The 20,214-nt window shown below is 37.8% G+C and overlaps 1 protein-coding gene and 1 pseudogene across 1 annotated transcript in view; one reads left to right on the top strand and one right to left on the bottom strand.

The window, feature by feature from the left end:
- PROS1 (protein S) overlaps positions 1–20,214 on the top strand; it is a 68,331-nt gene that overhangs the window by 10,928 nt on the left and 37,189 nt on the right. Inside the window, exons 2-3 of the mRNA XM_024558167.4 lie at positions 8,504–8,661; positions 11,158–11,182. Coding sequence (XP_024413935.3) covers positions 8,504–8,661; positions 11,158–11,182 — 183 coding nt within the window. The remainder of the gene's footprint in view (positions 1–8,503; positions 8,662–11,157; positions 11,183–20,214) is intronic.
- Positions 6,724–7,886, bottom strand: LOC112302618 (ATP synthase subunit f, mitochondrial pseudogene; annotated as a pseudogene).

The following is a 20,214-nucleotide window of genomic DNA, read 5'->3' as shown; positions in this document are numbered from 1 at the left end:
AGTTCCATTTTTAATTTTATGAGATATCTCCATACTGCTTTCCACAGAGACTGCACCAGTCTGCATTCACACCAAAGGTGCACTGGGGTTCCCTTTTCTCCACATCCTCTCCAGCACTTGTTATTTATTAATTTATTAATGATAGCCATTTTGGTAGGTGTGAGGTGATACCTCATTGTGGTTTTAACAACAGTGGTTACCTCTCCACTCTCATTTCTAATTTTATTCATTTGGGTGCCCTCTCTCTTTTTCTTTATTTTTTAAACGATTTTATTTATTTATTTTTAGACAACAGAGGGGAAGGGAGGGAGAGAAACATCAGTGTGTGGTTGCCTCTCATGCACCTTTACTGGGGACCCAGTCCACAGCCCAGGCATGTGCCCTGACTGGAAATTGAACCAGTGACCTTTTGGTTTGCAGGCCAGTGCTCAATCCACTGAGTCACACCAGCCAGGGCTCTCTCTTTTTCTTGATGAGTCTGGTTAAAGGTTCATCAATTTTGTTTACCTTTTTAAAGAACCAGCTCCTGGATTCATGATCCTTTGAATTGATTTTTTTTAGTCTCTATGTCACTTAATTCTGGTCTGATCTTAGTTATTTCATTTGTTCTACTATGCATTCTGGGCTTTGTTTGTTGTTGTTCCCCTAGTTTTTTTAGATGTAGGGTTAGGTTGTTTATTTGATATTTGTCTGTCGTCTATAAGTAGGACTCTAGTACTATGAACATACAACTTTCACTGTATCTGATAGTTTGGGGTGGTTGTGTGTTCATTTTTTCCAGAAATGTTTTGATATCTTCCTTAAAATCTTTGTTAACATAGTCATTATTTAATAACATTCTATTCAAGTTCCATGTATTTGAATGTTTTTGAGTTTTTTTCTTGAGGTTGGTGTCTAGTTTTAAGTCATCGTGATCTGAGAAGATGCTTGATATTATTTCAATTTTCTTGAATTTGTTGCGGCTTATTTTGTGTCCTACCATGTGGTCTGTCTTTGAAAATGACCCATGTGCATTTGTGCGTTTTTCTTCATCTTATTGAAGTAGTCCCTTTAGTATCTCTTGCAGTTCTATTTGGTGGAGATGTACTCTTTTAGCCGTTGTTTTTGAATCTGGTAAGCTCTTTTTTTTGTCTTCAAGTTTTAATGAGAGCCTTGCTGAGTAGAGCAGTCTTGGTTGCAGGTCCTTGTTTTTTGTTACTTGGAATATTTTGTGCCAGTCCCTTCTGGCTTGTAGTGTTTTGGTTGAGAAATTAGCTAACCTTTTTGCAGCTTTCTTGTATGTTACTAGCCCTTTCATCCTTACTGCCTTCAAGATTCTCTCTTTGTCTTTAAGTATTTCCACTTTTAATTGTGATGTGTCTTAGAGTGGGCCTCCTTGGATTCTTCTTGGTTGGGAGTCTCTGTGTTTCCTAAAATTGTATGACATTTTCCTTCACCAGGTTAGGGAAGTTTTCTGTCATTATTTTTTAAAACAAATTTTCTATCCTTTGCTCCCTTTCTTCTTTTTCTGGTATCTCCATGATGCTAATATTTTTATGTTTCATGTTGTCCCTAAGCTTCCTTAAAGTATCCTCATTATTTTTAAGTCTTTTGTTTTGTTTTGTTTTGTTGATCTAACAGGCTGGGTTTTTTGTTGTTGTTGTTCTCTTCCAACTCGCTGGTTCAGTTTTCTGCTTCATCTAGCCTACTTTTACTTCCTTTTAGTGTATTCTTCATTTCAGATATTGTATTTTTCATTTCCACCAGGTTCTTATTCATAGTTTCTATGTCCTTTCTTATGCTGATATAGTTCCCACCAAGTTCCTTATAGTTCCCATAAAGTTCCTTGTAGTTCTCACTTGGTTCTTTGGGCATCCTTATAACCATTACTTTGAACCCTCTGATAAATTGCTTGTCTCATTTTCATTTAGCTCTTTTTCTGGGGGTTCTTACTTTCCTCTCGATTGGGATTGTTTCTTTGTCTCCCCGTTGTAGCTGACTCTTTTGTTTCCATGTATTAGATTGATCTGGTTTGTCTCCCTGTGGTGGTCTTATGTTATAGGAGTCCTGTGGGACTCAGTGGTGCAGTCTCCTCAATCTCCAGAGCCGATGATCTTAAGGATGCCCTTTATGTAGTTTGTATGGGCTCTCCTGTTGTATTTGGGTTTTGATATTTGTTGGTCCATTCATTGGTGGGTTCTCTTCTCCAGTTGGCTGATTGAGAGTCTCAACTGCCCACTATGTTTGTATGCTGTTGTATGGTGCTGACAGAACAAAATGAAACAACACAGAACAAAACCCACACAAGCAATATACCCCCAACAACAACTGCAATATCAGTGATAAATTAAGAAAGATTAGTAAAGTTGGAAAGAAAATAAGAATATTATAAGAAATAAAAGAAGAGTATGAGATGCTAAAGGAAAGAAAAATTGTTAGGAGAGCATAGAGGGAGAAAAAATAATAAGAGCAAGGAATAAAAACAAAGAATTCCCACAAAAGGTCAAAGAAAGTAGAACGATAAAATTTAAAATGAAAATAAGAAAGGGAAGGAAGAAGGCAAGATGGGGTAAGAAAAGAGGAGTACTTTACAAGGGTGTCTGCCTGGCTGCTCAATTCACATCCCACAGCCTTTGCAGGAGACACAGCCCAACTCTCTGTTCTGCCTAGTCCCTGGTTTGCTTGTGAACTGAGCTGGGTGTGGCCCAGACAACCCCCTGTTACACCAATTCTGATTTTTTTGCTCAGGTGGTTTCAGTGGGATAGGGCCCAAAGAACAAGCATGGCTCACACCACTGGAAAAAGTTCACAGTGGCCCTTTTTGGAGTTTCTCTTTCTTCCCCCTGTGCAAATGCACCCAGCAGGAGGATCTTGAACCTGGCAGGACTGTTCTGCAGAATTTCCCCATTGTTTGTCCTGTCTACAACCCTGTAAAAGGGGGGTGGCCACACCCTTCCCCTCCCAGAGATTTATACTCTGTAGGGGGTCTGCCTGGCTGCAGATAATTTCAGGTGCTCACCTCTTGCCTAACCCCAGCCCACAGCCTTTGCAGAAGACACAGTACATGACTCTCTATACAGCCCAGCCCCCAGCTAGCTTGCAAGCTGAGCTTGGCATAGCACAGCAAACTACTTGTTATGCAAATTTCCGATCTCTCTGCCTTGCTAGACTCAGTGGGATGGACCCAGAGATCCAGTATGGCTTGGTGCAGCTGAGAAAACATCAGAATGGGTCAAAAAGCAATTTTCCTGTTCCATAAGGTTCTTCTTCACAGCCACAAAAGCAGCAGCAGTGTTAGCTCATGCTGGGGTGCTGTTCACAGACTTGAGACTGGGGAAGCCAGTTTTCTTTCCCAGTCCACTCAACAAGATCTCCCTTCTGGCCTCCTCCCTGTGTTATGCCAATTTCTGATCTCTCTGCCCAGCTGGTCTCAATGGGAAAGAACCCATAGATTCAGCATGGCTTGGTGCAGCAGAGGGAAATTCAGAACAGTCAAAGAGAAGCACTTTCCCCATTCTGCTAGATTTCTCTCCGTAACAGTGCTTTCAGGCTGGCCTCTTTGCTGGCAGAGCAGCTGCGCGTGGGGTCCTTGCTGAGACACATTTCAGTTCCTTTTAAAAAGTCTCTATGCAGTACCTGGGCCACAGTACTGAGTCACTGTCTGTTTCTCTTGCATATAGCCTCCCCAAAAAGCAAAATGTCTCTCAAGGTTACAGCTGGCTGCAGCTGGCAGGGGCCTCTGACAGACACAGGGGCAGCAACCTGATCATTTTAGGAGATTGTGTCCCTATCTGGAGCTTTCCAGGTTGGCCCCACAGCTATACATGTGCTGGTTTCTGTGTGTGTGTGTATGTGTAGCCTGGGTCTCCAAGACTCCATATATCCCCCCAACTCTTTCCCAATTAGGGTTGGGGATCCCTGTGTGGGACTAAGACTCCCTGTTCTGGAAGAGGAGGGAGCTCCAAAGCTGCCATTTCTGTCTTGTCTCTCTGCTGCTGCAGGCACCAAGTACTGGATATTTCCCCTTTAAGTTATAAAATCACCCTAATGAATGGCACAAAGCATCTTCTGTAGTCCTTGGCTTCAAAATTTCATATAAACTTAAGATTCTGTTGATTGTTCGGGTTAATTGTTGGAAGATAAGCTGAAAATCAGAGTTTCAGGCAAGAGCGAGTGGACTCAGCTTCCACCTACTCAGCCACCATCCCCAAACCTCCTGTTGCTCCCCCCCCCCCCGCCGCAAAAGTTGCTCATAACTTGTGGGTGTAATTTTTTCTATTCTATATGATACAAATATTTCCCTCCAATCTGTTGCTTGATGTTGAATTTTGCTGTATCATTTTTGTTGTTACTCACCCATTAAAATGTTTTTCTTTGCCTTCTGTTTTTTCTTACATATTCTTTATATGATGCCATTAAATATACTTTATTTTATTTTTAAGTATATTGTATTGATATGCTATTACACTTGTCCCATTTTTCCTCCCCTTTATCCCTCTCTGCGCTGCATGCCCCTCCCTCCAGCTTTCCCCTAACCTTAGTTCATGTCCATGGGTCGTACATGTAAGTTCTTTGGCTTCTCCATTTCCTATATTATTCTTAACCTCCCCCTGTCTCTTTGGTACCTGCAACTTATGCTTCTTATTCCCTGTACCTTTTTCCCCATTCTCTCCCTTCTCCCTCTCCTCTGATAACCCTCCATGTGATCTCCATTTCTGTGAATCTGTTCCTATTCTACTTGTTTGCTTAGTTTGTTATTTGTTTTTGTTTTTTAGATTCCAATGTTGATAATTGTGAGTTTGTTGTCATTTTGTTTGTTCATAGTTTTGATCATGTTTTTCTTAGATAACTTCCTTTGACATTTCATATAATAAGGGCTTGGTGATGATGAACTCCTTTGACTTGACCTTAACTGGGAAGCACTTTTTCTGCCTTTCTATTCCAAATGATAACTTTGCTGGATAGAGTAATCTTGGGTGTAGGTCCTTGCCTTTCAGACTTTGAATACTTCTTTCCAGACCCTTCTTGCCTGCAAGGTTTCTTTTGAGCAATCAGCTGATAGTCTTATGGGCACTTTTTTGTAGGTAACTCTCTCCTTTTCTTTTACTGCTTTTAAGATTCTCTCTTTATCTTTAATCTTGGCTAACTTAATGATGATGTGCCTTGGTATGTTCCTCTTTGGGAACCAACTTCTTTAGGACTCTCTGGGCTTCCTGGACTTCCTGTAAGTATTTCCTTCACCAGGTTGGGGGAAGTTTTCCTTCATTATTTGTTCAAGTAAGTTTTCAATTTTTTTTCTTCCTCTTCTGGCACCCCTGTGATTCTGATGTTGGAGTGCTTAAAATTGTCCTAGAGGTTCCTAAGCCTGTCGTCATTTTTTCTGAATTCTTGTTTCTTCATTCTGTTCTAGTTGAATGTTTATTTCTTCCTTTTGTTCCAAATAGTTGATTTGAGTCCCAGATTCCTTCCCTACACTGTTGGCTCCCTATATATATTTTTTACTTTTACTTTGTATAGCCTTCACTTCTTTTATTTTGCAGCCATACTCAATCATTTCTGTGATCATCCTGATTACCAGTGTTCTGAACTCTGCATCTGATAGGTTGGCTATCTCCTCATTGCTTAGTTCTTTTTCTGGAGTTTTGATCTGTTCTTTCATTTGGGGGTATTTGTTTGTCTTGGTGCACCTGTTATATTGTAAAGGGTGGAGCCTTAGGTATTTGCCAGGGTGGGACAACTCTCTCTGCTGCCTTGTGGTGCTACATGTGGGGGAGGGGTCAGAGAGGGAACAATGCCATTTGCTCGGCTTTTGCGCCACTTTCAGTCACTTCCCCCACTATCCACAAGTGAATTGGGCCCTTCTGGTGCTGATACTCAGTTGGGTGGGTTTCTGTACATTCCAGAACCCTGTGGGCCCCTGCGGTGGACTCTCCTATGAGATTGGGAGTTCCTCTCACTGCTGCAACTCCCACAGATTTTTACAGCCAGAGGTTTTGAGGCTTTATTTCCCTGCACTGGAACCCAGGATTGCGCAGTCTGTCTCACTTCCCAGTTGTTCCTCCCAGTTTATCTGCACACGAATGTGGGACTGCCTGTCCTTCAGCTGCCACCTTGCCATGTGTCCACTCCACCCCGGCTGTCCGTCTCCACCCTCCTACCAGTTTGGATGAATCTTTCTTTTTTAAATCCCTGATTGTCAGACTTCCATACAGTTCGATTTTCTGGCAGTTCTGGTTGTTTTTGTTTTTAAATTGGTTGTTATACCTCTTTTGGTTGTGCAAGGAAGTGAAGCATATCTATCTATTCCTCCATCTTGGCCAGAAGTCCTAAATATCCCACTAAATATATTTTAAAGTAAAATAATAAAATAAGTGTTATAGTACCAAATAGATAAAAGCAATACATTAGCCACTTTTAATTATATTAATCATCTTTTTATTTATTTATTTATTTTTAAGTTACTTTCTTGTTCAATTACAGTTGTCTGCATTTCCCCTCCCACTCCCCCCCACTCCATTAATCATCTTTTTTAAAAAAGGTGGACAAACTCATACATACATATTTTCACAATAATGAATAATATTAGTTAATTAGTTAAATTCCCTAAATTATCAATAACTTTGTAAAAACTTATGTTCTTCACATACTCAAGTGCCGTATAATATTGCCTGATTTTTAAGTTTGACTCATAGTTGGTTAAAGAAAATGTTTTATTAATTTTAATTATGGAAGTTTTATTTTTATTTACTTATTTATTTATTTATTTTTTACCAGTCATCTTTTATTAGGCGTTAGTTACAATATCAAAGGATTCAGAGGTTCTGTGCAAAGACAATGGTCAGGAATACGGAGTCCCCAGTGGGTCCTCTTCAGTGGTACTTGCGTCGACGCTCATGTTTGAGTTCCTTATAAGAGCGACAGTAGTTAAAAAGCACGTAAGCTGCCAGCGCCATAGAAACTCCAGCAACATTCCCTTTCTTCACATTGACATACTTGTTGTAATACCGGTAATAACCTCTTTGAAAGGTTCCACCAATGCCTTTAGGGGTGAAATCCCGCATCAGTATCCAGCTTGGCAGCTCCCCTAGTTTGACATCCAAGAGTCTCTTCTCCTTCAATGGTACTGCAGACGCCATCTTGGAGTCCGGGGTCAATTATGGAAGTTTTAAAATGAAAACAGTTATATCAATAAAAACAGTTGAGGTGGTGAGAAGTGGTCATATTTTCTGTAAATCTTGAAGAGAAACCTGAGAGGATTTTGTGATGATGTAGAATTGGGATGTCAATGGCATTGCTGGGGGAAGGAATGAAAGATTATTTCAAGATTTTTTGACTGAGCTCCTAGAAGTTACTATCAACTGATAGGCTTCAAGTGGAGCCAGTCAGATAGAGTGTGGAAATTAGAATTTCATTCTTATAATGCCATATTTGAGATTTTTGTTGCTCACCCAGGGTGAGGGAGTTCCAATAGCCAACTGGGCATACGATCTGAAGTGAGGAGGGAGGCTGGAGCTGCAGATGCAGTATATTGGGATATAGCCATGAAACCCAAATAACCATTATTTAGAGGTCAGTAGGAGGAGGAGATGACGAGGGCCTGGCCAATGAGATATAAGAATAATGAAGACTGCCTGATGACCTGTAATTCTGGTTAAACTATTGCACTTAGGAAGCAATAATCAGTGCCGTCAAATATTGCTGGTAGGTCGTGTATGATGATGACTGATGATTAACCATGAGAATTCAAGCAGCATGGTGGAGTCACAGACAAAAGCCTGATTTATACTCTTGTCACCCACAGCATACATCAGAGAATATTCTCCCCTAGGAGATTAGAGGCCTGGTGTGTGTGTGTGAAAGGGTGGGAGGAGAGGATGTGGAGACTATGAATATAGACAGCTATGTCAAGGAGAGCAAAGAAACGGGGGGCATTTCCGATGGGATTGAAATGCCCTTCATTAGAGGATGAAGGTTGTAAAGGTCATGATAGGGTCAGTCCATGTGGATTCAGGAGCCTTCTGTTTGGACTTGCTTTTATCATGAATTTTTATTTTCCTGTTGGTATGAATAATTAAGTGTGTTAGCCTATCAAGTGTATTTTAAATAGCTGATTGAATTATACTCTTGCTTCAGCGATCATGTAAGTTCTCCATTAAAATTAAGAGAGTAGCTTTAAAGATGGGATGGTTATGGTTTTTCACATAGTCATTTCAGCATGGTGCTATTTCCAATGTAGTTCATAAGGTAAACAGTGAGTATTGTCTGTTATGTATGACCTCTGCAGGGACTTGAATAATTTGTGTAGATTACTGAAAGCACTGTAGCTGTATACCAAACTTGCTCTTTGAGTTATTAATGAAAGTGTTATATATCTGCATTTTTTTCTCATTTCAACCATACTAATTTTAAATGTCATACAATTTAAAGGAATAAAATGATTTTAATTCTCATTGTTTAATACAATAATATATTTTAGCTGGAAAAATGAAAGATTTATTTACATGAACTTACCGTTTCCCTTCAGTTTTGTCAAAGCAACATGCTTCACAAGTTCTGGTTAGGAAACGCCGTGCAAACTATTGGACTGAAGAAACCCACCAGGGTAATCTTGAAAGAGAGTGCATCGAAGAACTGTGCAATAAAGAAGAAGCCAGGGAGATCTTTGAAAATAACCCTGAAACGGTAAAAACTCATGAAAATTAATGTTCGCTTATCCAGGCATAGAAACAACAGAACATTTCCAGCTTGAGTCCATGTTCCATTGTTTTCCTTTGTAAAGTTAACGATTGTGTATCTATCATGTTTCACATGTAACCACTTAAGCATTTCAGAAAGAAGTACCTTCAAAGGAAAGTAGACTAGTTAGGAAGACACTATTGCTAAAAGTGATGTGCTTTGACCAAAGTATAATTCAGTTATATCTCATTATCAGCAAATAGTATCGACCTCATGGTTTGTAAATACTTTCATCCAACCAGAATTTGAGAGTATTGGGTGAGGGGGAAGACACCTGAGGTATAACGTGTGTGTGTGCACGCACGAGCATGTGATTGCATCGTTATCATTATATTTCATTAAATGTTTTCATTGGCCTTTTTAACCGCCTTTAACATAAAGCTTGGTACGTAATAGGTATTCAGTGAATGCTTACTAAAGAATTCATTCAGCACTGTGTTCTCCGAGTATATTTTAATTTATTCTATAAACCGTTGGGAAATTTCCTGAGCCATTTTATGTCTTCAGTCATTCCCGGGGTTAGAATTTACATCTTAGTGTATAAAAGTTTCCAAGTTAGTTTAGAAAAATCTAATCATAAGCACCCCTAGATATCGTACAGAAATATGACCTTATCTTTAGTCCTCTTATTTCCTAGGGGAGAATATTCTCTGACATATGCTGTGGGTGACAAGAGTATAAATAGTGCCTCTAAGTGTTCAAGTTGGATGACCTCTGCGGTTACCTCATATATTTTTTTTTCTGAGATGAACTATATAACCAAAGGGAAAGGAGGGTGAAAACATATACACAGTATCTCCTTTAGCTCTGCCATGGCTCTTGGGACCATGACACTAGTTGAGAGATAATGAGCAAGAATCATCTCTGTAGTTGGAGAACTTGTCCGAGATAGTAGTAACTTGTGTTCTCTTCAATTCTTTTACCTCCACTTACCCTGATACCCAAAGATTCAGTTTTAATATTCTCTGGCATTGAACCAAAATGTTTCTCTCAATTTTGTTACTTTTTTGGATAAACAATTGGCAAGACAAAAATATTTTTTCTACACAATATACAGAGTATTCTTATTTTGTAGAAAACAGGTACATGTACACACATGTGTGCACACACATTTATTTTTATTATAGAAATTTAAATATACTGAAGTGGAAAAAACAATATAGTAAACCCCAGCATATGTTTCTCTCACTTCAATGAGGGAAGGGAAGATAGTGTAGAAGGGAAACTCAGGAATGTGCTTCCTCTCCACTCATACTGACATCAGTCTCATTGACAGAAGAGAAAGCTATGATAGAGAAAGGAAGAAATGGGAGAAATAAAAGAAAAAACATTTTTTATGGCTTCTCACTTGTATGCTGCCCCCCATCCCTAATACTCTAGTCCACATTCCCAATCTTTACCCTGCTGTTTACCTCCTTATTATCCCTAATCTATTCCTTTCACCCATCACATAATCTTTTGAATCCATTCATTGCTGCTTATCCTCCTGACCTTTGTTCTGTAGAAGGTAACACCACTGTCTGAAATACTTGGTGGGAGATTCCATCCTTATAAATTAATAGGTAAGTGTTGTATAGGTTTATATAGGAGAGGAGGACAAGGTGAGGACTTTGACTCTATACTGGATGAAACTGTGTTTTGTGTAGAAACACTGGTTCCTCATGAGGTGTTCTCGTGCTAGTAATGTTATACATTAGATACATTATGGCTTAAGAAGGCTTTTGTGAACCAGCCTGAGAAGTTTACCATGAGAAATTATTGTTAACATTTTTCTCTCTCTGGTAAAGTGCATTCTTATTCCAAAGTACTGATTTACAGACAAACTTTGCATACATAACCAATTAATACAAAAGGCATTACTTGTACCTATGATGCTAAAAGATAAATGTCCACTTTAGTTTACTTTGATGATGCCAGTGTTATTCAGCATTTAATCTGCTGTGTGTAATCAGCATGGCATGAAATGTGTCAAATGGGTGTCTAATCATTATGCAAAAAATACAGGGTTTACAAAAGGAGGTGTATATGATTACATTTAATAGCTCCAGTAGAACCTGTTTCAGATTAGAAGCTTTTGAAACATGATTTAATTGATCAATATTGCCTTAAGCTTAAGAATCTTATTTGCTTAAAGTTATTAGTTATCTACTCCTGGTATATTTTACTATAGAAAAAATCTTATAATGTGGAAATGACATTTATGTGTAATTTATTTGTATCTTAGACTTGGGGTGGTGAACACACAATACAGTGTACAGATGATGTGTTGTGGAATTGTGCACGTGAAAATTGTATCATTTTGTTAACTAGTGTCACCCCAATAAATTCAATAAAAAGGAAAAAATTGCATCTTTAAAATAAAAACGCGCTTTAAAATTGTTTTAACTTTTTAGTGAAATTTAGTTTTGCTAAGATAATCTAATCATTTTTCTTTCTTTCTAGGAGTATTTTTATCCAAGATATTTAGGTAAGTTCAAAGGATTTCATTCATATAATTCTAGATATGGAAGGGAACTTAGATATGATCAAGCCCAGTCCTCCACCTGTACATTTCATCCAATACAGTTTAGCCCTGGGAGTCAGATCCCATTCTCTATGCAGTGTTGCTGTCCTTTAATTAAAGGTACGCAGAAAAATTTGTAATGGTTCTTTCATTAACATGTGGCATTTTGACTTTTAGTCTTTTCAATTTCCTGTCTTTCTCATAGACTCCCTGGGCTAATGTTAAGTTATATTTAGGTTATGGGTTATCTTTTAATGAAAGGAAAGATCTCTGTACTCTCTGGAGCTTGTGGCATACACACTAATTGAAATCATTAACAAATTCTCTTTTGTCAACATCATTTCATCATTTCTTGCAGTATCCCTTTTGTACACAACTCTGGACTCCCAAGGAGTGAGGTGTCCTTTCCATACCCAAATAGATGAGATGATTTCAATTCAATACCAATTAAAGATAAGAAGATTTTGGCTTGCTTTAAGCAAATATAAAAACATTTTGTATATTATGTTACTTGGGATAGTTGTCAGCATTCTCCATAATAAAAGTTGAGTATAATTTGTTCACCTCTTTCTGATGGGATTCTCTGTAGGTCTAGCTCACAAAGGTGTGCTCTCCATCCCGTTTTAGGCTCAGGATATTCCCCATCTGTTCATCTGTCCACCCCACTCTCATCCCAGCCAACTTGACCTTCAAGCCCTTTAGAAATGAAAAGTTAATCTTCCTTGGGAAAAAAGTAGAAATGTACAGTGATATACATTAATTGCTCTGCAGCTTAAAATGTATTAATATAATTTTGTAAATAACTTTCTATTAAACTCCTATTTCTCTTGAAATGTGAGGGTTTAGTTACAGTTTAGGGTTTTACTTCTTGTTTGCTTTTGTTTTGTTTCTGAATACCCGTGTAAAGATTCCAGAGGCTGTCTTTAGATTGGGTATATCTCTTCCTTTCCTGCTTTCCTGAGGAAGCTTCCATTGAAACAATGGTATGTACTTATATCTACTCTTCAGAACAATTAACAAATAAGAGCCTAAGACCACTGTGTAGTAGACCCTGTTAGAGCCAAGTGCTCTTTTTCATAGTCCTGAAGTAGTTATCCTTTCGTTTTTGAGTGTCCATGGTGGTCTGAATCTTGTTTGTGTGGCAAATCCTGGGCCCAGGAGACTCAACAATAGCATCCTACGTTTCATCTCACCCTCTTATCAACTGCAGGACCTCAGTTCAGTGGGACCTCTCTCCAGAACCCCATGGCATGACCCATTTCTGTTCAATGGGCTGCTAGGTGTTTTCCAGTTGACTTATTATAATTCTTTTTGTAATGTCCAATCCAACATTTCTCCTGCAAGATCTTAAACTTATGATAATTTTTTCTATGACTTCTTTATTTCCATTTTATTCTTCACTTCCCTTTTCTAGCCACTAATAACAGACTTAAACAGTTTAATTCGAGCTTGGAAAGGGGACACTATAAAAATTGTGTAGTGATACTATTTTTGTCTCTGGATATGAAGATGGAACAAGAGTTCCTGAAACCTTTACCTGCTACATCTTAAAAGAACAATGGGATATAGATACACATCCATGAAAAACATCTTTTCTTTTGTAAAGTTATACATGACTCACTTTCTCAAGCAAAAACTACAGGTCTGTACTGTTAAAGTGGAGAAAAGAGAATAATAAAACTATTCAAGCTTCTCATTTTAGGTAGAAATTTGAATATTTTATCCTAAAGCAGACAGTATTTGGGTATTAAAAATTACAAACTTGCATCAAAAAACATAGTATTAATCCCCATTTCTTAGGTCCTTGTATTGAGACTGTTTCTGTAGGTGTCAACACTCTAGAAAATACATACTTTGATCAGAGTATATTTGTATAAAAGATAAATAACACTTCACTAAAACATTATGTGTTTTGGAGGAGTATCTTTGACAAAATGTTTTTTTCTTTTTTCTTCTTTTATCCCTTTTAAGTCCCCCTCTGCTGGTTCAACCTAACTTTTTCTTCTCTTTGCCTGTCTTATTTGGCAGCATAGTAGAAAAGCTAAGTATTAAGTAAATAAATAAGTAATTAAGATATAAGTTCTAGTTCCAGTCATAAAAATTTCTACTGTGTCAGGATATGCAAGTTATTTAACTTTTCAGGTCCTATATTTAAATATATGCTGTATTTTCTAACTCCAGAGTTATTGGGAATACCAAATAAGTACTTATGGACATATACTTTTTATTGGATCAAACTTTCTTTAAATGTAACATTATTATTTAACCAGCCCACATATGAAACAAAAAATTATTTTTATTATGATTTATTTTTTATTCAAATTTTATATTTAGGACCTTACTCATACAGAGGCATATGTGATGAATTCCACTGTTGAAAACAGAAAAGAAATGCTCTTAGTTTACCTTTTCTGTCATTTGATATATATATTCTGTAGGCCAGATTTTCCTACTTGGTAGAAACTTTCATAATTCTGTCCCTGGTAAGCCTAACAGTAATTTTACTAATTACCACAGCCCGTGCACGGGTCACCTCACAGTGAGGTAAGAACACCCAAGGGAGCTCACCACTAACAACACATGCTTTTTGGACAGTGCTTAGAGCCAGCATTCCAGAGATTCAGAGACTTCAGTCTACCCACAGCTTCCATTACTGCATTGAGAACAGGTTTTGGACCGATTTTAAACTCTTTCAGTCATGTTGTTTTCCTTAGAAAATAGAATAAATAACTCTACCATCTATACTGACCTTTAAAATATCACAGAGTGGAGGATTCTATTAACGGGAGAGGAACTTCTTGGGAAGAATGCTAAATTAGGAGCCTAAATGTAAATGTTAGAAATAATTTTGAATTTGTCATTCTTGCCAAGTTGGTGAATTAGCCCAGAGTGCTGACTTCTCTTAAAATCATCTCAACAGAAACAATAGCATTCTAGGTACTAATAATAACAAAATAAAATGAAAAAATACAACAAGAAATACAAGAAATCCATGGGTAGACTGGAAGCTGGCTTGTTCTACTATGTGCATGTGGGAATTGGGTGCTCAGTGCTGAGGCAGCTTTCAGAGTATAGATGGGAATTATAAAAAATGATCTAAACATTCCAACCAAGTTAAAAAGCATTTAAAAGTAAACCCTGAGTAACAAGAAATAAGGAAATAACAAAAATAGGGATAGAAATAAGTTAAATGGAAAACAAAAGAAAGATTAATAACAGCAAAATCTCATTCTTTGAAAAGTATAATAAGTTAGACTGACCCCTGGCAAGAATAATCGAGGAAAAAGAAGAAAAGGAAAGAAGGAATGCCAGAACAAAGTATAGGATAAAAATGGGACATACTGTAAACCCCCAATATAGATGAGATTTGTGATCATAAGATAAAGATCATCATATAGATAAAATAAAATATATCATAAAATATTACAGATAGCTATAAGACTATATTTAGAAACTGGATAAAATGGGTACATTCCTAGAAAAATATAAAACATCTTTAATTTTACAGGAAGAAATGGAGAACTTGGTTATATAGATGAGTACTAAATAAGCTAAAACCCCAAAGCCCTCTCCTCTGTAAGCCCCCAAATTCAGACCCAGATGTTATTTAGGTGAGTTCTTCCACATGTAAAGAAATTATTAAAGTTTCTCTTATAAAATTGTCCTGGAAAATGGGAAAGAGGTCTATGCTCTGAGCTTATTTGAAAAGACTAGTGTAATTTTGATTCTCTAACCAGATAAGGATAACACAAAAAATACAAATACAGTTTCTTTCCATTTATAATTTAATTCTAAATAAAATGATGTCCAATCTAATGTAAAAGTGTATTAAAAATAATACATCACGGTAAAGTAGGTTTTATTGCAGAAATTCAAGGATGGTTTAACATCTGAAAATCCATTAATATAATTGTCCACATAAATAGTGTATTGCTCCCTTAGTTCACACAGAAAAAGCAGTTGATAAGGTTCAACACTTAATTATGATAAAAAAAACTTTTACCAAACTATGATTATAGAAGAACTTTCTGAACTTAGTAAAGGTTATATAGAGTAACCATATAATTTATCTTCCAGATTTTTGTATTTTGTCTAGGACTAATTCTTTGCCAGATAAATGTCAAGTAAAAAGTAAATAGGACTCTCTTGGGTGAATTGGCACGTATGGTCATGTTAATGATACACACATAACCTGAAAGGAAGGAAGGAAGGAAGGAAGGAGAACAAAAACTACAGTAAACATTATACTTAATGAATAAACTTTAGATACAGTCTCTTTTTGATTGAGAGCAAGGATAGAAGCACTTTAGGTTTACAGATAATTCAGTAAGGAGAGAAAATAAGAATTGTGTAGATCATGAGGCAAACTATATGTCTATCATTACATATTTGTAACTGATATGATGATACACCAGAAAAAAACAGGATCCATAGGCAGAGTATTAGAACACATAAGAGGTAGTAAATAGTTCTAAGTCTACTCCATAAAAAGGCAGTAGTAGCTCTTTACACAGTTGATACTATTCACAACAGCAGCAAATCCCATAGACTACCTACAAATATCTTAAGTATATATAAAACCTCTGTAGGGAAAACTTTAAAAGTCAAACCCAAGGACATAGAAGATGAACTGAAATTATAGAAAGATCTTTCATGCTTCTGAATTGAGTGATGCTATAAAGAGATCAAGTAGCCTACATATTTGGGGAGCAATCCTTTTTAAAATTCCAGCTGGATTTTTTAAAGGAATTCTGTATTTAAATCAGGGAGTAAAAGTCTACACATGCCTAAATTAATCTTACAATTGCAAAGGAGGAAACACCTCATCAAATATAAATAATACAAAACCGTAGAAAGAAAACTACTTGCTACCGTCAGAGGAACATGTACACGAATGACCGTAACAGAGCTCAGAGACAGACACCTCTCTATTTGGCAACCTAATATTTCATAAAGATCATATCACATATGTTTTAGAAGATCATGTTGGGAAGACTGGCTAACTATAATCAGAAAAATAAATCTGTGTTCTTATCACCAAATGTAAAGATGGATGGTAGATGAAATAAAGACACAAATATTAAAGTAAAACTATTAAATTAAACAAAAACTGTGTGAGAATATTTTCACAATCAATGGCATAGAACAAAAAACTTCAAATGCAAAAACCATAACACCAAATAATTGGTAGATTTGATTACAACAAAATTAAGAACTTCTCTTAAAAGACAGACATAAAAATAAGGTTAAGAGACAGATAAGAGGCCCTGACCAGCGAGGCTCATTGTACCCTACACCAACTGAGCTCAGATGAAGCATTGTTCCCTACATCAAAAGGCTGGGGGTTCAATTCTAATCAGAGCACATCCCTAGGATGTGGGTTCAGTTCTTTAAGGGGGACATATGGGAGGCAACCAATTGATGTTTCTGTCTCACATTGATGGTTTTCTCTCTCTTCCCTTCTTCTCTCTCAAAAAACAGTAAATATATTTTTATAAAGGAGACAGATGAGAGAATGAGCTGATATTTATAAACATTTTTAAATTTCTGCAAACCCACATGAACAATATATAAGTGCCAATAGAAAAGTGGTTACAAAATAAAATATTCAGAGGAGGAAACCCAAAATATTTAAAAATGACATGAAGTTATGCTTCATTTCACTGGAAATCAGAAAAACAATGAGATGTCACTTTATTACCTTCTGCAACAATTAGAAAACTAGGATATGGAAATTCTTTTTATTTTATCTTCCCCTGAGGACATGCTGACTTATCTTAGAGAGAGGGGAAGGGAAAAAGAGAGAGGGTGATACATCAATGAGAGAGAGAAACATCGACTGGTTGCCTCTCGTAGGCAAGTGAGAAACATTGATCAGTTGCCTCCTATACTCAGTCCATCTGGGGACTGAACCCTCAGTCTATGTATGTGCTCTGACTGGAAATTGAACCTGTGACCCTCTGGTTTATGAGACAACGCTCCAACCAACTGAGCCACACTGGCCAGGGCAGGATACAGAAATTCATATGCACTGCTTGAGAGAATGCACCTAGCCACCAAGTTTATGCCTATTGGATGATGCTACAATTCCAGAAACTCCTCGGAACCTATTCCAAAGAAATTGTTTATGAATGTAATAATGAGACATGCACGAAGATATCCATTGCAGTGCTACTTTGTAGAGGTGGGAAATTGGAAGCAATCTGAGTATTGCAGGTAGAGAGGATTTTTTAAATGGTGATTGCATGCTATGAGTAATGTTTAGCAGTTAGAAGCAATAAATTATATGTTGCAGCATGAATAGGTCATAAAAATACAATGCTAAATGAGGAATGTCAGAGAACATGATTTATAATATATAACCATTTACAGAAATGAAAATGCATGGACACAAAATTATAAATACATGTTTTATTAGAACACATACAAATAAAAATACACATTAACTCATTAGAATGGTTGCATAACAGGAACATGGGAGTGGAAATGGAGATAAAAAGACATATTTTTTAAAAGCAGCAAGCAACAGACTTTACAAAGACAAATAATAGTAATGTGTCATCAAGAGAGGAGTATGAATAACTCACTCTTCCACTTCTAAAATTAAAATAAGCAAACATTTAGACTTTTATGTGATGGCACCTTCTGTCACTGAAAGAGAAAGGGCTGCAAGATGGTGGCATAGGTAAGCAAGGCTCACCTCCTCTCACAACCACATGAAAATTACAGCTAAAATATAGAACAATCATCACTTACAACTGGCAGAAATTGAGTTGAATGGAAGTCTGACAACCATGGAATTTAAGAAACCACATCCATCCAGACTGGTAGGAGGGGCAGAACATGGAATGGGATAGTATCACATCCATGTGTGGTGAATAAAAATTTGGGAGGGATATTTTGGGAGTGAGGACTCTCAGCCCCACTCTCAGACCCTCCAGCCCAGGCTTCTGGTACAAGGAAGATAAGTCTCCACAACTTCTGACTGCTAAAATCCATGGGGATTGAGAGTCAGTGGAAGAAACTCCTGGGGTCCCAAGAGTTCCCCTGAAAAGAACCTGCATGTGAACTTACACAGACACACTCCCTCTGAGCCTGAGCATCCCTGGGGTAGCAGCTTGCAAGGCACCAGTGACATAAAGGGAGGAACTGAAGTGTCTGGCATCAAGGCGGGAGCTGAGGGACAGCTTTCTTCCAGACAGAAAGGCAGACAAAGGCCATTGTCAGTTTTCTGAGCCCTCCCCCCATGGAGCCACAGAGCCTGCAGATGGGTGCCATATCTGAGACTCCATCAGCCAGGCTCACACTGCCCTGCCCTGCCCTGCCCTGGAGATCCCTTGAGACTCTGTCCCACCCAACTTACAGGGCCATCCAAACTATTAACTGTGACTTTTCCATATGAATATCTGGAAGAGTCACAGTTAACAGCGGGCTCATGCTTCACAACTTCCTAAATCATATCAAACTAGCAACAACTAAGTGGCCCCAGGCCAAGCACTAGCAGCGGCCAGCTTAGATTCACAGCTTGGCTACCTCTGGGAATCACCAAGCCCATCACAAGTAGCAGCCATCTCAGATTGCTTTATAGCTCATGCAGGTTGGTCACAGGCAGAACACAGGTGGGGGATGACCTTGGCCTGCCCCACCCAGGAAACCCTATAGCCTGTGCACCCAATGAACAGCTACAGACCACGTGGGAGCACCCTGCCTCGGCACAGCTGATCCTCCATGGAGGGTAGAGTCTCATGGTCAGTGGTCACAGCCAGTCCTTGCAGCTGACTGGCCTGGGTAAATCCCTCCATTGACCTGCCAACAGCAATCAAGCCTCAACTACAAGAGGAGGGTGTACTCAGCCCATACGAGGGGTGTGCCTTGAGTACCCAGCTTGAGTGATAGAGGAGGTTGTGCCACTGGACTCTGCAGGACATCTACTATATTAGGCCATGCTACCAAGAGAGGGTGTCGTAGCAGCTCTACCTAATATATAGAAACAAACTCAGGGAGGCTGCCAAAATGAAGAGACAAAGAAACATGGCCCAAATGAGAGAACAGATCAAAACTCGAGAAAAAAGTACTAAACAAAATGGAGATAAGCAATCTATCAGATGCAGATTCCAAAACTCTAGTTATAAGGATGTTCAAGGAACTTAGTTAGGACCTCAACAACATGAAAAGGATCCAGTCATAAACCAAGGACATACTAATTAAAATAAAGAATGATGTACAGGGAAACAATGGTGGAATAGATGAAGCCAAGAATCAAATCAATTATTTGGAACATAAGGAAGAAAAAAACCAATCAGAACCACAAGAAAAAAAAAGAATCCAAAAAAGTGAGAGTAGTGTAAGCAGCGTGTGGGAAAACTTCAAGAATTCCCACATTTGCATCGTAGGCATGCAAGACGGAGAAGAGAGAGCAAGAAATTTGAATTCTATTTGAAAAAGTAATGAAAGAAAACTTCCCCAATTTGGTGAAGGAAATAGACACAAGTCCAGGAAGCAGAGAGTTCCCACACAATATGAATGCAAAGAGGCCCACTTCAAGACACATCATAATTAAAATGCCAAATTTTAAAGATAATGGGAGAATATTAAAGGCAGCAAGAGAAAAATAGTTAATTACCTACAGGGGAGTTCCCATTAAACTGTCAGCTGATTTCTCAAAAAAAGCTTTGCAGGCTAGAAGGGATTGGCAAGAAATATTCAAGGTCATGAAAAACCTACAGCCAAGATTGCTCTACCCAGCAAACTATCATTTAGAATTGAAGGGCAGATAAAGAACTTCCCAGACAAAAAACTAAAGTTTATTGTCACCAAACCATTATATGAAATGTTAAAAGGACTTATTGAAGAAAAAGAAGATGAAGACTATGAACAATAAAATGGCAATAAATACATATCTGTCAACAATTGAATCAAAAAACAAAGTAAGCAAACAAGAAGAGCAGAGACAGAATCATGGATATGGAGAGCAAATTTTCTCCTTTATTAAAGCC

The sequence above is a fragment of the Desmodus rotundus genome, chromosome 2, assembly GCF_022682495.2.
Source record: "Desmodus rotundus isolate HL8 chromosome 2, HLdesRot8A.1, whole genome shotgun sequence".
In the NCBI taxonomy this organism is placed as follows: domain Eukaryota; kingdom Metazoa; phylum Chordata; class Mammalia; order Chiroptera; family Phyllostomidae; genus Desmodus; species Desmodus rotundus.
Note: the sequence above shows the minus strand (reverse complement) of the source record. Positions and strands in the feature narration are given on the sequence as shown.